Source organism: Anomalospiza imberbis, chromosome 4 (assembly GCF_031753505.1).
Source record: "Anomalospiza imberbis isolate Cuckoo-Finch-1a 21T00152 chromosome 4, ASM3175350v1, whole genome shotgun sequence".
NCBI lineage: Eukaryota > Metazoa > Chordata > Aves > Passeriformes > Viduidae > Anomalospiza > Anomalospiza imberbis.
Window position 1 is genome coordinate 8,831,482 of NC_089684.1, and position 21,384 is coordinate 8,852,865.

Sequence of the window (21,384 nt, forward strand, 5' to 3'; positions counted from 1 at the left end):
CAGCTCTGCGGGACCGGGCGCGCTCGCCTCCCCTTCCCAGCAGAGCCGCGGCGCGCCCCGGGCGGCCTCTTGCCCGCGGCGCGGGGCGATCGCTCCTCGGGGCGCCGGCGGCCGGCGCCACCGCCGCGGCAGCAGCAGCGGCTGGAGGAGGAGGCAGAGGTGGCGGAGGAGGAGGAGGAAGGCGGCCGCCGGCCCCTCTCGGCGCGCAGAGGCGCAGGCAGAGGGCGCTTTCGCCATGCGCGGCCGCCGCCGCCGCCGCGCAGCCCCAGGCGCCGCGCACCCCCCGGCCGCGCCGCCGCTGACAGGCGTCCGCAAGCGCGGCGGGCGGAGCGCAGCGCAGCGCAGCGCAGCGGGGCCCCTCGGCACCGAGCCCCCGGCCCGGCCCGGCCCGGCCCGGCCCGCGCGAAGGGATCTCCCCGGGTGCGACCGGCCGCTCGGTCCCGCTCTGCTGCTCCCTGGCTCGCTCTCTCCCCCCTTCCCTTACCCTCCTCCTCCTCGCTGCGCTTTCCACCTCCCCTGCTCCTGAGTGAGCGCAGCCTCGGATGTCCGGTTTCCTGGTGGGTTTTTTACCTGGCAAACTCTGGATAACTTTGGTGAGAATTTGCAAAGCGGCTGGGAAAGTTGGGAACTCCCCTGCAGGCGCATAGGAGCTGCTGCTACCGCATCTTCTCCATCCCACGGATTTTACTGCCTTGGATATTGCGAGGGGAGGGAGGGGGGAGAGGACAGCGAAAGAAGTGGGAGAGAGGAAAAGAAGGAGCCTCATAATTTCGGCTACATTCCTCCGACTGCCCCGCGGCCCCGCTGCGCGCCCGCTCTGCCATCCCTGCACCATGCACTTGCTGGAGGTGCTCTCTCTGAGCTGCTGCCTGGCTGCCGGCGCCGTGCTCCTGGGACCCCGGCAGCCGGCCGCTGCCGCCGCCTACGAGTCCGGCCAGGGCTACTACGAGGAGGAGCCCGACGCGGGGGAGGCAAAGGTAAGCCCGTGCCCCCGCTGTAGATGCCAGTTCCTCTGGGCATGTGGCTGCAAGTCCCTTCGAACGGACGGCTTGGGAGTTCCACCAAGGAAAAGATGTGGGAGAAGGCTTTTGAAATGGGGGGGTTCCTTAAAGTGGGGGAAGGAATTTTTTTACAAGTGTCGGAGTTTTCGGGGTTGCTGGAGGGCGGGCTGCACGGGGAACAACTGCGTTTACAGAGGCACGCGAAGCACCTGATGAGCAGAGGCAGCCCGCGGGCTGCGCTCCTGCCGTGGAGCGGGGACTGCCCGGCGGGGAGCGATCCCGATCCCGATCCCGGCCCCGGCCCCGGCCCCGGCCCCGGCCCCGCCGCGGGCAGCGGCCCTTGGGCTGCGGCTGATGCCGGTCCGGGCAGCTGGGGCGCGCCCCGCAGGCGCCTCCGAGCGGGGTCCTGCGCTGGGGAGCGCGGAGGGCGGGCGGGCTGAGAAGCGCTCAGGGGAGCAGCTGGGCGCAAGAACGAAGCGGAGGCGTGGGAGGACGATGACAACAAAACCCTAGACTTTCCATTTGTTGAGAAGTCTCTTGGAGTTACTGACGCTTTGGGTGAGCTGCTGCTGCGTGACAGAGTTGATGGGAGGTGTAAGGTGACACTCCAGTCTGAAAACCTTAGCTCTGCCCAGACGCATGGTGAAAGCTGGGCTTAAATTCTCGGATTCCAGACACAAATACTTAAAATTCTCGATTAATTTTTGTTTGTATATTAAGTTTCGTAACATAAAACTCAAGTACCTTTGGTACTTGTGGTTATGCAGTTCCTGGTATGCTGATGCATAAAAAAGATGCATAGTATGTGGTTGTATAAGCATGTGGCATTGTTAGGAAGACCTTTGATGTCTGTCTTACCCTCATCTCATTGTTTTGAAGATTTCTGACATACTTATTGAAAGCAATCATGACCTAGCTCATTCATTATTCATTTCAGTATGGGGCAGGGAGGGATTTGTGTGAATTTAAATTTAAATTAATATTCTGATTTTTTTCTCCGCCTACGCTGTTTTCTTTACTGGTTAAAAGTTTGGGAGATTTTACTGTAACTACCTAGGAAATCAAGTTTTGATGGTATACATTAGCTACACTTCAGGTATGCAAACTGTTGTACACCATACCTTGTTCACAGAAGTCATACTTTCATACTTTTGAAATAGTAATCTGCATGGAAAAGTTTACTGATTATACTGTAGTCTCTCTTAAAATATTTTTACTACAGCTGAATGCTTACATTGCAATATTCTGAATGCTAATATGCTGTCAGTGATCATATTGCTTAAAAGTGTATAAAGTGTTTTTCCCACTTTATATTTTAAAGTAGGAATACAAAATCAATTCAGTAAGCCACTCTTACTGCTTAGACTATTTATAAAAATTGAAAAAAAAAAAAAAAAAGAATGTCAAAAGTTAGTGGAGGGTAAAAATACCTCAACTCCTTCCAACCCATGACTGTAAGTCAGTTATTTACTGGGTGAAACTGGCATTTGAGTTGTAAAGCCTTGGAATAGCTTATGCTGAAAAGGTAGAAAGAATCCAAACTGGAGCATAGCACATACTTTGTGTACTTAGACTGCTGAGGTAGAACAGCTGATACGAAGGTACTCTTCCCAGTGATGCTTTTGTGTTCCCATGCATATAGTGTGGAAAGTTACTCTGTTTCTTGAAGAAACCTCAAAGTCTTTGGGAGCTGCCACTGTAGTGCATTGTGTGTAAGTGCAAGTGCTCCCTGGAAAAAGAGGAACTGTCAGCAAACCAAAGGAAGACAAGGTCAAGAGACCGGGGAGTGGGATAGCTCGTGTTAAGCGATTACGTTAATAGGAAAACGTTTTTGTGCCTGACTACTGCTGAGTAGTAAGTAGAGAAAGATTCTGGATCCAAGCAGACTTAGTCATGTTGGAAGACTTTAGTTATGAGTTTGTTGCTTTTGCTGGAACTGAGTGAGTATTGCACATATTTGTTTCTTTGAATGTTGAGATAAAAAAACTTAGGTAATTATGAAAGGATTAAATAAGTAAACTGCAAACAATTGTTTCAAGGAAAATATGATTGTGTTGTCAATATAAAGTCAACTGCTTGAACTTTCTTAACTTCAAAGAAGTTCATGCATGCTATGTTTTTACTTCTCATCAAGATGCCATGCTGCTGCATGTTAAAGTGATGCCTAAGTGCAGGTCATACAGGCCATTGGGTCAGCTCTTTATACAATATATATTTATTTCTCTTCACTTCTATTTTAAGAGCTTTAGCTTTAGAAAGCACTTTAAAAAGTGTGAATGAAGTTGAGGCTTCTCCAACATAAGAGGAAATGCTGGCCAGAAAATAGGAGTATTATGTTTTTAAGCAGGTAATTTTCACATATTAAACTTGTCGAGAGATTTGCAGCAACTTGGAAGTGTTACAGATATTAATAGTAGTAGTTCTTCATACGCAGCTCTTGCAAGGGCATGTTCTGCAACAAGTGGGCACTGATAAGCTTGTGCAACACTGCCTCATCCCTCTCCAGTCCTACCCCCCACCCCTACCTTTTTTTTTTTTCCTTTTTTTTTTTTCAGCCTAAGGGTAAGGTTCGTTATTTGACAAGCTTTCAGGGCCCAGATTAATGCTTTTCAGCTGAACTGTCAGCTCAGTGGGATGGGAATGAGCCCTGCCCGTCAATCACCTCTTGCGGATTTCCTGCAGCACAGGGGGTTGTCCCGACGAGCTGCCCCCCTCGCAGGCACAGCCCGCCTCTCCCGGCGGGGCAGGAGGGCGGCCGGCCCTGGCCCCTCTCTCCGCCTGGGTGGCTTGTGGAGGAAGGCAGCCTGGTACTTCAGTTACCTCTCTGCTCAAGGCGGGCCCGGGGGAATCAGCCCTCCTGCCCCAGATTTCACGGCGTTTGGCAGGACTCGCCGCCCCGCAGGGATGCTCGCAGCAGCTGCAGCAAGGGCCGGGTGAGCTGTTTTGCCACACCGGTGGCTTCAAGCTTTAGCTTCTTGTACTGTCTTTGAGTGTTTTAATAACTCTTATAATATGTTTGGTCTCTGGCTTTTGTTCTTTTGGTGGTTTTGAATAGGGAACGTGGGGTGAGTATACACTGTCTACCTGGGAGAGTATTATTTAAAATAAATAAATAATGCCTTATTGTTCATTTGCTGAAAGTTTAAAATTCAACTGAAGGAACTACGTGGATATTCCGTGCAGGAATTAAACTTCTTAGGTCATTGAAATAAAGGTGTGGCTGTAGCATGTACCTATACTTCATTAATGGCAATGAGGTAACAATAGCAGGGGTAGGTTATTATGGTAACAATACCTGGAACGAAACTACACAGCTGGCAGGGTTTGCCATAGCTGCCCCATCATTTTGTTTCATAGTCTTTAGAATTATGTGACTGTAAAAAAGCAATACTGGTCAGTTGTCCCGTGTAGTTTGAAAAGGTTTAAAACTATATTTATGCAAAAATTTTTAGTTTTGTGTTAGAATGGGAATAGTAAATAAAAATGTATTTGCCTGTTCTAAAGCACATCAGCAAATTTCACTGTGGCCTCTTTACACAGACAGCAATAAAGGACAGAACAGTTTGTGCTGTGGTTCTGTGATTTAGGGTCTTTTGCAATGTAAATACACGCACTTACTTGAGCTGCATTTTTATTGGCTGCTACCTTTTAAATTAAATTATTATAAAATTATTTCACAACTGACCTAATCATACAGTGCTGCTCATTGACAGCTAACCGAGTTTAAATACTGTTAGTGGGAGTGTGAGGGAAAGCAGGGTGTCAGTTTCCCGGGTTCCCTGCTCTCACTCTATCTCCATGGTGCAATCTCAGACCCATCAGTTTTATGCTCACCCGTAAGTTTACCAAGAGCCTTACTCTGTGTTCCATGCACAGGTGAGAGATGAGGCTGCCTTGTCTGTTCTGAAAACAAGCACACACCTCACTCCCTGTAGTTAAGCAGTGCTAAGTTGAACATGTAGGAAGAATGATATTTTTTTCCTGCTGCTGTTTAGTCTGCTTCAAATTTTCTTGTGTGTATGTGTGTAGCCACTCTCTTTTCAGACACATGAACACAAAAAGATGCTAGTTTTTTAGAGCCATTATTTGTAGCAGATGCAATGGGATGAACATTGGTAGTAGTGATTATTTTAAAGACCAAGCGATGCTTCTGCAAACATAGACATTAAACTTTGGTCTGGCCTTTTATGTGAGTGAAGTAGAGCTCAAAGAGCTCACTGCACTTTCTAGTTCTGAGTGCATTCTTGTCTAGTTTAAGCACACTAGTGTGCCTGGGAGGGACTTCAGCTGTTTGTCAGCAGTAATCCCATGCATTTATGAAGGCTATTAAAAAACTGTGGAGGTCATTTTAACTGCAGTGTTTAGAGGCATACAGAAGCATCCCATCAAAAATATTATTTTTATGCTCACTTAGGTTGTGTGTATTCAAAGTCTTGCCTGTTTTTCAAGGGTGCGTATCCACTTATTTTAGTAAAAATAAACCATAATTTGACTTCTAACTGTTGTAGCTGAGGGTGATGGTAATAATATTCTCCCAGTGATACCCTGCATCCAGGATAGAAGTCTGTTAAAAACCTTGTGTTCTGCTGCTGCTTTTTTAAATGTGGTCAGTGATTCATTAAAAAAAAAAAAAAAAAAAAAAAAAAAACTTGGAAAAAAAGGCAATCCAACTAAAGTCACACTGGTTTCCTATCAAATGTAATATCCTGTTTAATGTAAAAAAAATATGTTACAGCTGTTTGTAGAATGAATTATAAGAAATTCTAGGCAAGACTGTCCCTGAAAGTTGCAAGTTCTTTTAAAGACTAAGTTTCTTCTTAGGAGTTTTGTTTGGTAAAGTACTACATTTTGATTAGCAAGTAGAATAGATATTATTGTTTTCCTTATCTATTATAAATGCTTATTATTTTTTAAATGTCGCCTCGGTTCTATTAAGAGTGATAATGTGATACCAAATTCCCCTCCATGTAAATGTGTTATCTACTTTAAAGAAACTAATGGCTGCATAAATTGCACCAGAATTTTAATTTAAAACATTGATAACTTACAGGAGTATGGACGCTTGTTTGTTGAATTTGTCAACTTGTTTGTTTTGTTTTATTTGTCTCCAGAAGTTCTTTTGGTGACAATATTTGTGTTGCTCTTCCTCTTTGTTGCGTTTCAGACTTTAGTTAGGAAATAGCGACACTGTAAGTCATTTATTCTTCTATTCTTCCATTGTAATCATTATAAATCAATCCCTTTAACTCTGTAGTAGTTTGCTGGGTTATTTCTTTTGGCATTTTCTGGCTTGTCTAAGATACCTATAACTTCTTACAAGTATTTAGAGACTGCAGTTGTCAGTGGAAGGAACAGATATTCTAGTAAGAAGCTCCTTTTTAGCAAAGTAACCAAGAGAAATGGTGTTATCTGGGGAAGGAGGAGAAAACAGGGTGGAAAACTTCTGATAAGCAGAAGGAAAAAAATCATAGCAGTTGTATTTTGGCTGTATTGTAGTCTTTACTGAGCATAGATGAGTTTGTTATCATTCTTGTGTAGCTACTGAGGCCATGTGTCATCTGCAGCTAACTTCTGGGATCTTGATCATGGTTAACTTCAATGAGGAACGATTGCTTGGGGAAGTTAATGACATCAGTTACCTGACACTGCTGTCACCCTAAACTCTGTATTACTCCATACTGTTCACATAATTTTACCTACTTAATGACAGTTTTCTGATAGCTTGGCCTTCAGAATGCAGCTTAAAAACTGTTGAAGACATTGTATATCTTGCTCCTTACTGAACTGAGCAGGAGTTTTTATACTGTATAAGGGAAAATCCTGGCAAAAAACTGGACAGTTCTTGGAAGAAGATGCCAGAAGGCTTCTGGGGAGCAAATGATGCATGTATTTCTGTCTGGTGTCAAGTGTGATATCACCTGTGTTACTTCTTCTACCTTCTTGTGGCAGCACTGAGAAAGCACTAAGTAATTTCAGGAATTGTGCAGATCAAAATCCTTTACACAATTATTTAATTCTTTGACTTTGCTTACTCAATAGTTATGTTCTGTTGAGAAAGAGAGAAGACAGGAATTAAGTAGAAGGGATAGCTTCTGAGAACAGATGCAACAATTGGCTATTTCCTAATATTTTTCCCCAAAGATGACCCATAGTAAGTCTCCCAACAACCCACAAACATGTGTGGAAACTTCTAATATTTCTAAAGATTTTTAGAAACAGTAAAAATGTTTTCTCAGCAATGCTCTCCTGTGTTGTTGTGGTCTCACCCTGAGTTCTGTGTGCAGTTCTGAGCCCCAGAATTCAGGAAGGATGTGAAGGTCCTTGGATGCAGCTAGAGGAGGGCAACAAAGCTGGTGAGAAGGCTGAAAGGAATGTCCTGTAAAGAGCAGTTGAGGACTCTGTCCATCTAGCTTGGAGAGCAGGAGTCTGAGGGGTGACCTCACTGCTCTCTCAGCTTTCTGGGGAGAGGAAGCTGAGAGAGGGGCTGATCTCTTGTCCCTCAGGAGCAGTGGTTGGATGCATGGCAGTGGTTAAACTGCTCCAGTGGAGGTTTAAACTGGACATTAGGAAGCATTTCTTTACTGAGTGGATGATCAAACACTGGAACAATCTTCTTAGAGAGGTGGTTGATGGCTGTCGGTATGTTGGAGGCATTTGGACAATTCCTGTAACAATATGCTCTAGCTTTTGGTCAGCCCTGAAGTGATCAGGCAGCTGGACTGGGTGATTAGTGTAGGTGTCTTCCAACTGAAATATTCTATTCTAGTTGAGATTGCTTAAAAGAAGCAAAACTACTATTGTTGTCTTTCAACTTACTTCGACTGCCAAATTCAGCTGGCCAAATGCGTTTGTGGTGAACTGCTCCAGCTGTCCAGAATGTGCTTGTGGCATCAGTTACAATATTTAGAGCCAAGAGAAAAACTGGCCAAGTGAAGCTTTACACCTTATCTGCTCTTGACTTACTCATGTTTGTGTAGACAATCAAATATTTGGAGGGCTAGTTAGTTTGTTTCATGGGTGTATTTGTTTCACAGAGGGAGAGAGAAAGTTACAGCTGGTGGGTAAGCTCTCCAGTTTGCTTAAGGAAAAGTCTCTTTGGTTTTCTTTGTTCCCTAAGAAAAAAAAAGAAGGGAAAGCATTTCTTGCCTCAAGTGCTGGAAGTAATTCTGAGAGGGTTTTTGTGGGTTTTTTGTTGTTCTTGTTTGGTCTGTTTTGTTGGTTTTAAAAATTATTTTTAAAATAATCAATTTTCTTTTAAAATGTTGCCGTTGGAGCCCTGTGAATTTACCAGTCTTGACCTGTCATTCTTCTTGACTAACAACTGTGAGGTGTTGCACACTATGTCACAGCTTTGTGACTGCTGTGAGTTGAAGACTTTGGGGATACCATAATAGAAGGTTTCACTGAAAGTCACAGACAGTGCTTGTGTTTTGTACCCCTGAAAGGATAATTCTTTATTTGGTGTGCTGCTGAGGAGAGAATCTCTGCTTAATTGCACACTCACTATTACTTAGAATACACCACTCCTATTTCTTCTTAGAAATAAGAAACTTCAATCAGTCCAGTTCTACCTGTTTGTAACTACCCATCGATACACTTGACAGAAACATAATTTGCCTGTAAGAATAATAATATCAAGAGTCTAGGTGGAGATAATAGTATAATTTTTATAGAATTGCTGCTTATGGTTAGATCAGCAGTACAATTAACTGTGAAAGGAAAATACAAAATAAACTTGTGAGATGATGCCTTATTGACGTGCGTCCCTTCCCTAGGGACAGATGTTTCCAAATTAAAACAGAACCTAGGACTTCCTCTTCACCCCACCCGCTCTCCAGCACATCTTGCATAATGGCAGAGTGCTGCTGCAGTACAAATACAATATACTTTGTTTCATTTGACTTCTAAATGTCAAATTATTCGTGTTAAGCAGTCAATATCTCTTTGCCATAAGGATACTTTTTATTTTACCTCCTTTAGTACTGAAATAATCTGTGATTTGGAGGAAGTGACGTGATCTTGTTAATAAGCAGGCTTACATAGTAGATTTGGTAAATATGGAATTTTGTTTTTTTTCCAGGAAGGACAATTCCTTTGACTTTCCAGTTGGATGTTTCTGTGGCTGTTTGGAGAAGGGCAAAATGTTGGTTCATTTAAAGATACCAAGAATCTTATTGTGCAGCCCACAGGGCACAGCTTTCAGGACATTAATAGCTGCTAAAATCCCACAGATGTGAGGCCCAATATGGTGGGTATTGGCATGTCTCCTTTGTAAAGTTTAGTTTCATCTAAACTGCCAGACAACACAAGCAAGAGACTCAAAATCAAATTCTCTGAGGGTTTCCTTGCTTGCTGGCAAGCAAGGGAACAAAGCTGGTGAGTTTGTGCTTTCTGCCTTGTGTTCCCAGGCACACCCTGAGGTATGAGAATTTTTTTGAGCACACGGTTTGGAGTGGTCTGGGCTGCTTTTGTGGCTCAGCAGAGCCCAGCAGGTGGGCAGCTCCTGGCTACCCCAGTGCAATTTGTTCCAGCTGCCAGGAATGCCACGTTAATAGAACTGGAACTGGACACGTGAGAATGTCCCCTCTTGGGAGGGGTTCAGTGTTTGTGTGCTGAAGGAGGTAGCTTAAATTAACAGCTGGACTCAGACTGAGATCAGACCACCTTAGAGTGGCAAATTGGTTGATAAAGGGCTGCCTGCTGTTACGGTTCTCTCCAAGATTGTGGTGTTTAAGTCAGATGAAAGGAAGCCTGTACAGCTAAGAGTTGTTGAGTGTTTTGTGATAAAATACTTCTATTTTTTTTATCCAAGAAGAGCTGCTGATTTCTCTCTGAGTATCAGTTAGGAAAATTATGAAGATTTTTAAGATTAATGTTTTTTTTTTCTCCATGTGGCTGGGCCAGCAGGTGATCAAATCACTAAAAACAAATAAAGGAGTAAAAATCTGTAGAGGAGCTCTGAAGTACTTTCCTTTTTGAAATGTCTGTGGATGGGCTGTAAAGCAGTAAAAGCACAATGAACCATGGATTTGGAACAGGAAGTAGGGAAAGGAGCAGAGAAGAATTTTCAGAGGGCAGGGCCATGCTTCAAAGGAAGGAAGAATTAGGCTGTTCTGTTGCATCAGGTAGAACTAAAGATTTAGGCAAACTCTAAATTGAACAGTCACTACTAATCTGGATTAACAGCATAAAAAGGTTCTTTGTAGTAATGAAACTCTTTGGATATCTTAGCTAGCAGTTTCAGAAAATTAATGAAATTTTCAAATCCTCCTCTCATGTGACAGATGGATGAACTGTTTTTACTTTGAGCCTGTATGTTGCTGCTTTACTCCATGATTAGTTGGCTTATACTATATGTATGGAATATTGAAGTCACGTAAGAGTAGAAGAATATCTCCAGCTGGTCAGACAAAATGCCTGATTAGCCCTCTATGGCATTCTCAGCAATCTCATTGGAGAGCCCCTGCTGCACTGAACTTGCACCCTGTGCCCTGCTGATGTGGCAGTGGATGTTTGGAGAGTGCTGTTGGAAACCTCACACCCAGTACATGATGAGAAATGGTCTATCATATCTTCGCCCTGGCACACCCCTCTCCCCAGTTCCTTCCAGGTGAAGGCTGCCTTTTAGCTATGGCCATGTCTATTCCTGCAAGAAGACAGTACCCAGTGAGTCCTGCCCCCAAAAATTTCTTTTCTTTTCCTTGATCGTGTGAGCTGTCCTGATTGATTCACCTCTAGGGAGCTTGATGCACTACATCCACTTGATTTGTCCTCAAACTACCTCATGGAAATGGCTTGGAAAATTTCTATTCCACTTTGTTCCTTCAACTTTGCATCCCACACACCAGGTTCAGGAGAAATATCTGATGTGTCGTCATGTACCTGCTGCTCACTCCTTGGCCACCTGAGGACTTCAGATAGAAAACTCAGCAGCAGACATTTGCAGGATCCCCAGACCCATCGTGTTTGTGAAAGGGCAGCCATGGCAACATGCACCTGGCTGCAGGCACTCTTACGGTCTTTCAGTACCTCTTAGTTTTTGGCTGGCCTTCTTTCCTTTTTATTTAAGCCCTTACCATCCAAGGCCCTGCCAAATTACAGGATCTGCTTGACAACCTCCTTCTGAGCAAAGAAATGGAAAGTGTCACTGCATGCTGACAGGCTGTTGGCTGCAGCTTGTGAACCTCCTTGCCTTAAATGATGGGGGGTGTGTGTGTTATTTCTTTTTCTTTAATAGCTTTCAGTTGACTTTTCTCCAGGTGTTCATTGAGCCCACAGAAGCTTTTCACATCAACACTTCTCTGTATCAACAAATATGCATTTAAGTGGATGTTCTGTTTACCATACATAATAGTAAATTTAAAAACAACCAAACAAAGGCTCAAGACAACCAAAATGATTGGTTCTGACACCTGCTGATTAAATATGAAACTTCCAGAGTCCCTCCTCTGGACAAGGCAGGGAGAAATTCTATTCATGTCACTTGTGGTTTTATTGAGTTCCCTTCTCCACTGTTCTTTTTCAGGCTAAAGATTTTTCACTTATGTAACCTGCTTTTTGAAATGAAACTGTTCTTTATCTTTGATCACCTGAATTCATACCTTCTTAATTCTCTCTAAGACTGCAGATCAAGGAGTGGGGAGAGCCAGGAGTGCACACAAGATTCCATATGTGGGACACAACAGATGTGTGTAGGGACACAATGATGTTTTGTTCTCTTTCCTTATAATTCCACTTGTGTATGTGTTTTAAAAGTCTGTCTTGATATGCCAGTATTTTGTAACATGTCAGACATGAGTATGATTAAAATGCCTCCTTTAAAGAGCTACCCATATTTATATTGAAGAACAGGATGGCAGGAGGCATTTCATAGTTATTGCTACTTCCTCAAAATTCACATAAAAGTTGTTCTTAGGGGCCTGCTTCAAGATGATGTATGATTATTTAGACTTTGGTGTTCATTATGCTTTTAATGTGTTTTTCTGCCTGCCACATGTGCACAGTGAGAGATTTAATGGAACTAGCTATCTTTTGAGTTATAAACCATGAGTTGTATATTTAATGTCCTTAATGATTTTTCTTTAAAAATGAGATGTGGTCTCAGTGTGATCTGTGAAATATGTCAGCAGTCTTGCAAAGACTGTTTATGCCTGCTAACAATAAGATGGTACTGTCAGGCAAGATTTGTAAGGGCTTGGTTATGTGCATTAATTAGGTGCATATGACCAAGCAAATTTTAAAACTTGCCCATGCTTGCAAATTTTTAGATCCATGTCAAGCCTAGCCTAAAGCATAAGAATATAGGAAATACCCCACTGGGGAAAACTAATGGTTGTGTCAGCAGCGTGTGCTGTTCTGTTTAAGGAGAATATTTGGACTTGATCAGTTTCTCCAGTTCCCTCCCCTCCTACTCACCCAACATCCACAGTTGTTGGATTGAGGATATTAGAAGACATGCCTCTGTCTCTTCAGTATCTCTTTAAGGATCCCTTGTCCATGGGTTTGGTCTGTTTTCATACTGAAGATTCTCTTAGCAGTTAGTAGATTCTGAGCTACTTCATACCATGAGGGTACTGTTTTGGGGGAAGTGGAGTTTCTTTGATTTTGTTAACTTGCAATATATGTAAAGACTTGTTTTGCAGTTAAGTTTGATTAATATTATTAAGATTTATAATTCAAACCTTGTGTTACACAGGCACAAAAGTTATTTTCAGCACTTGGGGGAAAAAGGGGGCATTTAATTTCAGTATCTTGGTATACATTCTTAAATTTTTGAAGACCAAACTAAAGAAGAAACATAAAAATGCAATTTAATTATTTTAATCTGTATTTCAATCAAATACAAATTTCATTAACTCATATCTTTTGGCAAGTCAGAGTTACTGGAGGCATTGTCAGATTTCTCTCACCCTCTTGGTTAAGAGACTGATTTTATTTTCATCTTTAGACCTTTATTACATCTGTGGTGTCTCTTTAGTTGCTGTCTGCCCGTGGCTTTGCCAGCTTGGAGAAGTATTTTCCCTCCAGGTCAGAATTAAAATCTATAGCTCTTTTGAGGTGTTTATGGTGCCTGAAACCCCTATTATAGATTTATTTGTAGGAAATTCCATCTTCTAAATGCCATTTGTTGAACAGTAGTGCAGTGCTGAGCACAGGGACAATCCAGGAGCTCCTTTCTTTCTCTTCATGCCCTGCTCCATAGAAAAGTACAGGAACAGTTTCAAAGGTATTGAGAGGAAGGAGGTGGAGTTGTGTCACAAATTTCCCTTAATTCCCTATTCTCATCTTCTAGGAGGAGGAGGAAGATAAGGGAATTAAGAGAAGCCCTTCAGATAAAGATTATATAATGTGAGCTGTAGCAGACATTGAGTGTTAGTCCCTTAGAAACATCTGTAGTCTTCTGAAGAAGACTAAGTCATCTAGGGTTAGGATTTTATTTTAAATTTATCCTTGTGTTGTTGTTCCTTCTGCTTTGTGGTATTGGGACTTTTTTTCTTCTGCCTCACTAGAAAAGTACCATGTTCTGCTGTATTTGAGGAATTTATTCATCTTGCCAAAGGTCCCATTGAGGCATGTTTGTTTAAATAATTTTTGTTATAATAGAGATATTATCTAACAAGTGATATATTGAATAAAATTGAAGTTCTTCTGGATAATGATAACATTTTTGAATTCTAAATATTTTTTCATATTTCTGCCAACCTATTGATTTCAGTTATTGTGCTGCACTTATTTATTACAATTGTGAAAACAATTACAATTTTATTTGGCTTTGATTTTGTTCTTTCCTTCCTCAAAAACCCGGGTATGTACATTATCATAAAGCCCCTAACTTAGACTATTTAACATGTATTCTTGTAAAGACTTAAATTTTTGTCATCACTATACATATATTTTTTTATCTTCAAACTGCCTAATGAGAAAGCTATTAACAAAAGCTTATTCTGAGCCAGAGTGGGTTGTGTTCATTAGCTAATTAGTTTAATCAGAATTGGAGTTTCCTTTTCACTTTGAGTTAGTGTAGTATTGAAGAATTTAAAGTAAGTGCAAAGTCTTACTAAGATGTAAAATTAATTGCTTATCTTACAAAACTTGTACTGATACCTCTGTAGCAATCTTAAAAGAAAAATAGAATTAATAAATGAAAGAAAAATTGAGTTAATGATTTTGGTAATCATTAAAGTAACTGAATTTCATGCAGAACTATTCTAATCCACTGCTTACCAATTTTCCCATCTGCTTTCATAAAATCAGAATTAGTTTGCAGCCAGCATCCTGATACTCTGATATGTAAGTGCTTTAGCTGGGCTGCAGTAATGGCTTTGAAGTCTTCTAGGAGATTGAAAGAAAACAAAGAAGAAAACCCCACAACCTCTCTGACTCTAGTCAGTGAAGATCACAACAGTTTGAGAAGTTTCTACCATCCTCTTTAAGGTCACTATATTTCATGCCAAGCTCTGACAGAGCTCTACCTTGGAAGGACAAATTGTATTATTTGATTATTTTTTCTTACTGAGTTTGCAGTGGTTTTACTAGAGTTGTCTGAAATACAATGATTTTCTAATATAATTATACTCTGTAAGCAAAACTGATAGAAAGGTGTAATTGATCCTACCTGGCTCCAGCCCTGGTAGTTGAAGAAGATAATATCTGTGAGTAACAAGTAATTGTGTTGCGTACGAGTTATGGTAAATAAGACTGTACGTAATTTGACAGAAGAGGTGCTCCAGTCAGAAGGCTGTCCCCGTTCTCCTGGTTCTTTCTCCTTCCTCTACGTATGTTGGGAACCTTGTAGTGGCGAGGGAAGTACTCCTTTTGGTAGCAGCATGGATTTCTGCTGGATTTACAGTAGCTGTGCAACAGTTTACTTATGAGTACTTCAGGTAAATAACTTCTAGTGGCTGATCTTGCTTTACTGTGGAGCAATATTAAGAGCAGTTGTGTACCTGGATGCAGTGTTTCACAAACATATCCTCATGACCCATGACTACCAATGTGAACAGATTATTCTAATAAAATTCTTTTTCATTTAATCTTTGTAGGTAATAAGGTTCTCATTAGCCAAACTAATTTTGTTGGTTTAGCCTTTTTTTTCTCCTTACATACATATAAGATAAGAATAAGCAATATTGAAGTGGAGGGCTGATAATACTGGACTGATTGCTAATTTAACTGTGCTTCCTGCAGAACATGGTTCAGGAACAACTATGAAGCTCCAGCTCGGGTTTCGCTGTGATTAGATTGTATTGTGGTTATGTGCTATGTAGCGATAAAGTGATCTGGTTAATGATGTAATTGTAAAAAGGTTAATTTTTGCAGCAAATTCCATGGAGTTCATGAGCAGCTAAACCTGCACTGGCAATTTACAAGACTGTCCATTGGTTATTTATGTTGAGTGAAGATAGGTGTCCAAAATTATTTCTGTAGAAATAACTAAACTACCAGAAGGATATATAAGTATTATTTGTCTTCTACTTTGTACTTGGACTTTCAGTGACACAGGTTTGGTGTTTGGGAATCTTTCTCTTGCTGTGATAGGAAGATTTATTACAAATGCCTTGCTGTCATTCCACGTAAATAATATGTTAGACTAGAGCCAAGATAAATCTGGTAGTGCTGACAAGCATTGCAACCACAAATATATGAAGTATATGAATATATACACTACAGCTTGCTACTTCAGTAAAAATAAGGTGTTCAGAAGTTGGACAATGCTAGTGTTAAAAATTTACTTTTTTTCTGATGTACATCTAATACTCTTTGGAGTTTCCTGATGTTTAGGGACTTTGAAAAGATAAACAAAAATGCCTGCAGCTGTGTTGTCCAAATCCAGAGGACAGCCTACAGTCCTCTACAGAATGGGCCTGGCTATGGGGAGCTGGGAAGCAGCACCAGCCTAAGTGCTTCCACTTACTTCCCTCGCTGCAGCCTGTGAATTACATGCTGACCCTAATTTGACGACTGTGACTTGATGAATAAACTGATACAGCTGAAGAGATAGAAGTCTGTGTGTCTTAACACCTTTGAGTGTTTTTTGCTCATGTAGGGCTGCTTTGTGTAAATAGTAAAATAGCCAAGGGGGCGGCAGGCTTGTGTCCTTTAGGCTTCTGTCTTTCACCCGCTTCTTGAGCAGTTCCCGTGTTTTAAATCTATCTCTGGTTTCTCACTGTGTTTTCTCTACACCTTGCTTCTCTTCTTCATCAAACTGTGAAATAATCTGATCTCTCCCTTCCCATCTTTGTACCTATAATCATAATTTTTAATTGCCCTTTGTCATGTGAATAAATGCCAGTGAGGTTACACCAGGCTGTCACGGCTCGTTGATTCCTTTTCCACTTTTTCTTTAGCAAATAGCAAATTAGTGCCAAAGTATGTCTCTCATTGGACTGTGTGTCTCTCTCCCATCTCTCTCACTAGCTTCAGATCGCAGCTTTCTTTTCTTCTTTCTCTCACTGTCTTCTCTGAGATCCAGGTTTCAGCTGCAGACTCCACTCTTTTCCCTGTGTCCTTTCTTTTTCTCATTTTATTCTTAGAGCAAAATGAGCCTTTTTCTGCTTTGTGTTTCTTTACACTGAAGTTTATTCTTCTCACTGCTGTTGCTTCATGACCTGCTGCAGACAAAAGCTGTACCTGTGCAGTAGGTCTTGTTTAGCAGCTGCAGGGAATATACCCTGATTGTTCCTTAAAACTTTTTGTGTTTTAGCAGAGCAATCTGTCAAATCTACCAGAAATTCATAAGCTGTGAGGCTTATTTGTTGGCCAAATTTTGCTGGAGATGTTAAAAGTATGCCCCTGAGGCACCCTCCATTTTTTCTTTCTCTTCTCATCACTCCATATCTTGCTTCCCTGTCAAGTTAAGGTGCTGCAAATCTTCATTGAGGAGGATGCACTATATTAATGTGGACAAGAAACAGACATTAGGACAGTTCCTCAGTGGAAAATCAAGCTTCAGGTTAAAGTCTGTCAAAACCTTTGAATAAACAGCTAGAAACTAGGTCTCACAAGTGGACAAACTGGAGAAGTTACAGCCAAAGTAAACTGCCAGAACCTGCACAGTTTGGTGCTGCCAGCCTAAATGGTATTCCCATTGCCCACTTGCTTGTTTGTCACCTGCACTGTCCCTTCCTGAGTGCCAGTGGGAGTATGTGGGGAATTGAGTTGGGAACTTGATCTGAGTGGCAGCTTGCCTGGGCAGAGGTGTGAGGGTTAAGGAGTACTCGGTTGAACTGATTTTTTTTTTTTTTTTTAGTTAAATTTACTTCTTGGCTTCACATGTGCCTGTGTCTACCCCAGAGACAAGAATTTGTGGGAGGACATGAATAAGCAGTTGGGAATAGAAAGAGTAGGTGTGGGGTTTTTTTTGTGATAGTCTAGGACATTTGTTGATCAATAACTTAGATCACAGTGCTACTGTTAACCCAGCTGTGAGGGCCTGTTTGCTTTTCACTTCGCAATGTCCTATGAAAAAGTAGCCCCAGAGCAGAAAATGCCTGGAAGGAGGTAGTTATTCTTTGAAAAAAAAAAAAACATCTGTGATTATTGTGCCTTAACTGCTCAAAGTTTAAGCAACTGAGTCACGCTGTCTGGTCTTGTGTTGTAGCTACAAGACTGAGACTGGCAGCTATAAGGAATACATGGCATGGCCTCGGTAACCACAGTTTCAAGGTATATTCACAAATTTCAGTTTTCAAAAGTTACCTCGTTTAAATGGGCAGGTTGCTTGAGGGGGAGTTAAATAAATGCTTACATTTATCCTGTGTAACTGAAGCAACTCTTTTCAGCTGCATTTCATATTTTCCATAGCCTCTTTGGTGAAACTGCTGACGGAGTTTTCTGAACTATATGAAACTTTTGTCCTCAGATCAAGCTCAGGTTTCTGCGGTATTGAACATCTCCTTGGTGTTTAAATCCCATTGGTTGGTGCTGAGTTATACATAGCAAGTAGCTGAAGAAGTGAAAGGGATAAAGAAAAGCAGCAATGAAGAGATGGGAACTGCTATCCAATTTATTCCTGCTGCTCCAGTAGCATGTATGCAGAAAGGTTAGTAGGAGCACTGTATAGCATACTCTATGCTGAGAGAGTCTAAAGCACATTTGATTTTTTTTTTAAGAATAAAACTGTATATAGATAAATGCATCTGGTTGCTAGCACCAGCTGTTGTCTTGATTCCCATTCAGTGCTAATACAGTGGAGTTGAAGGAGAGATAATTTTAGTATGGAATTTCCTGAGAGCATATAGTTTTATTTTAAGGTATTGTTCTGTATCCGGATGCTGTTGCTTAGTTTAGATCTAGCTATAGAATATAATCATGCTGTTCCCACCCTTTTATGTATAGACACACAAACACACATGCACATTAACAATATGTGTCTATACCTATATATACACATAGATTCTTTAGAAAACTTGAAAATAAGAATACAAATTTGTGTTTAAAAGTGTCATATTACAATTCTGCTGTAGCTGTAGTAAAATTACTCAATTTTTTTCCATTAATTAATCTCTGCTAGTTTTATGGTTTTGTTTCCAGTAGGTCAGTTGCAGTTTAGAAAATACAGAATCCAAAAACAAATTTAAAATAGTCTGAAAACCAGGTATTTACTTCCAAGTTTTAGGTTTTTTAACTGCTTATTTTTACATTGCCTAAAACTTTCAAACTGACTATCATGGTTTAACCCCAGCTGCCAAGTACCACACAGCTACTCACTCCCCACTGCCCCCAACTCCTAGTGGGATGGGGAGGAGAATCTGGAAAAAGAAAGGTAAAACTAATGGGTTGAGATAAGAACAGTTTAATAATTGAACTGTTGAATTATAGTAACCATAATAATTCTAATGGAAAGGAGATGGAAAGAGAGGACTAAAACCAAAGAGAGACAAGTGATGCACAACACAATTGTTTCCCGCCTGATGCCCAGCCCATCCTTGAGCAATGATGGGCTTCTCACAGTTTCTATACTCTTTGGGATATTTTCTGGTATGGAATATCCCTTTGGCCACTTCAGGTTAGCTGTCGTGGCTATGCTCCCTCCCTGCCTCTTGTGCACCTCTTTGCTGGCAGAGCAAGGGAAGCTAGAAAGTCCTTGGCTTGGGCTAAGCACTGCCCAGCAACACAGTGTGTTTTCTGTGTCAATTTCGTACCAAACCCAAAACACAACCCTGTACCAGCTACTAAGAAGAAATCAACTCTGTCCCAGCTGAAAGTAAGATGCTGACTCTGTTAAATGGTGAGGAGAAACTCAAATTGCAGGTCACTAAGCTGTTTTTCAGGACCTCATGCTTATACTTGTTGCAGTCTTGGTGTATCTTACCTAGGTGTATGTTAAGACTCCAGGATATTTACTTCTTATGCTTGTTAATACTTTATTGCCATAAGATTTGAAGTCTGTGTACTCATTGACGGAGTCTCAGGGTAGTAGAATGCAGCAAATTTGCATTATCAGGAGAACTGTTCATATTTCGGGTGAAACATATTTTCACACCAAAATTATGTCTTCATTTAGAAAAGATTTTGTAATTGTTAGCTGCCTGACTCATCATACAGTCAAATCACGGTGTGCACGCTCTCTGATGTGGGTGAGTAGAGGGCTGGCTGCTTTCACTTAAAGTACTGTATTGCATTCTGTGTCACTTCATATTATAAAAGGTGATCAAGATATGCAGAAGACAGAAGCCACTGAATTAGTAACTTTCCTTTTATTAATGAGATACTTTTAAGTAGTTTTGCAGGTCTCTGTTCCCTAATCTGCGTGAAGGACACGCGTGACTATAATTTGTTTCATGTCTAAATGTGACTGTCCACAAATGTACCTTTAGATAAACTCAGAAGCCCTTGTGGCAGTGACAATGAAATAGTTGCCTGTGCTCTCAGATGCCAAAAGTGGGGTCTCTTTCACTCCTCCTCCTGCTTTCTTGCTTCATCTTCATCCTTTTTAATAGTTTTATTCTGAGTGGGGAAGTGAGACCTGAGTCACCTCTCACACTCATTTCATCTGAGTCAAAAGTGTTTTATAGTTACCTTATTTTTTTTTGTCATATTTTCCTCAAACTGTGAAGTGCAATATAATTCATCTTTCTGCTTTAAATAGAAAAAGTTGCTTTCAGTTGATTGCAATTGCAAAAAGAACCAGGTGACTTCTAGGTGAAGTGCAGTTCTTGCCTCAGTACTCCAAGTGATAGTTTCATAGAAAATATGACAAATGAGGAACACTGAATGCAGTTCCCTATATTTCACATTAATGTTTCTATGGCAAAAGGCTGTTTCATTTCATTAGAAAGGAAAGCGAAAATGAATCAATTAAAACCCTTACCTCAAATCCAGTGCATACCTTGATTTTTTTCAACTTGATCATCCTGACCCTGTCAGTCTCATATTTATGATTGCTAATGTGCGTTGAAAAAAAACAAAGCATTGGAGAAAACGTATTCTTGAGTGCCTGGAAACTGTAATTGGAAGAATGGTTCAACTGTCTTACCGTGCTAGTTAAATTGCCTAACTAATGAATTGCAAGTGTTTTATATGGTCTGTAAAACAACAACTTATAAAGATAGGGAGAGCAATAAACAAATGTACATTACTGCTGCAGAAGTGCTTCCTATGTCATTGCTTTCTGCTGTGTCACATAGAGAGCCCTTTTTTGCCTGCTGCAGTAAAATGCCAGCACTCCTAAATATGAAAAGTCATGATTCCAGCAAAGCAAAATAATGGAACTTTAAACTCATGATAGTTGAAATAAAAGTGTGATTTACCTTCTAGTATTTAACATGGAATATACTTGTTGCATAGAAGACTAAATGTGAAATAGTACTGGAAGATTGATTTTAAAGCCACATTAAGTAATTTCTACATTCCAGTGTTGTCAATGAGAGCATCATAAGAATCTCACACATATAAAAGGGAGCAACAGAGCATTGTACCCCCCTTCCCTCTTCTGCTTGTGGCACTAGTAAGGCAGGTGTTGAGGTACTGTCTCCAATTTCAATGTCTACAGATGAACTTGTATTGAAAAACTGGGTTGGAGGAAAGAGATGCATAATAATAGAGAGGGAAATAACTTCTAGCAAGAGCATGAAGAGTTTCATATCAAAAGGTGACTGGGGAAACCATGTAGAAATCTTTGGAAAAGAGAAAATGTAACATGGTAGAAGGCACAAAACTGAAGTCAAAGACATTGGTCTGGGTTTTTTTTGTTCTAACTCTGAGAATGACTAATCTTTGGCAAAAACTGTCAAAGGAAATGGTGACTTTAACATCTGTTCTGGTCTTTGAGTTTAGATGCTCTAAGATAGGAGCCTTTATGTTTCAAGACATTTTGTTCAGTGCTCAGAGAACAGATGAAAATGGCCATTGCAAGCAAGAGGTTGGAGTAGACTTCCTTTGG

At 41.1% G+C, this 21,384-nt stretch overlaps 1 protein-coding gene across 1 annotated transcript in view; it reads left to right on the forward strand.

The window, feature by feature from the left end:
* Nucleotides 1–303: 303 nt before the first annotated feature.
* Nucleotides 304–21,384, forward strand: part of VEGFC (vascular endothelial growth factor C) — a 70,488-nt gene continuing 49,407 nt past the window's right edge. The window contains exon 1 of the mRNA XM_068187024.1: nucleotides 304–977. Within this exon, the coding sequence (XP_068043125.1) occupies nucleotides 834–977 (144 nt within the window). The 5' untranslated portion in view covers nucleotides 304–833. The remainder of the gene's footprint in view (nucleotides 978–21,384) is intronic.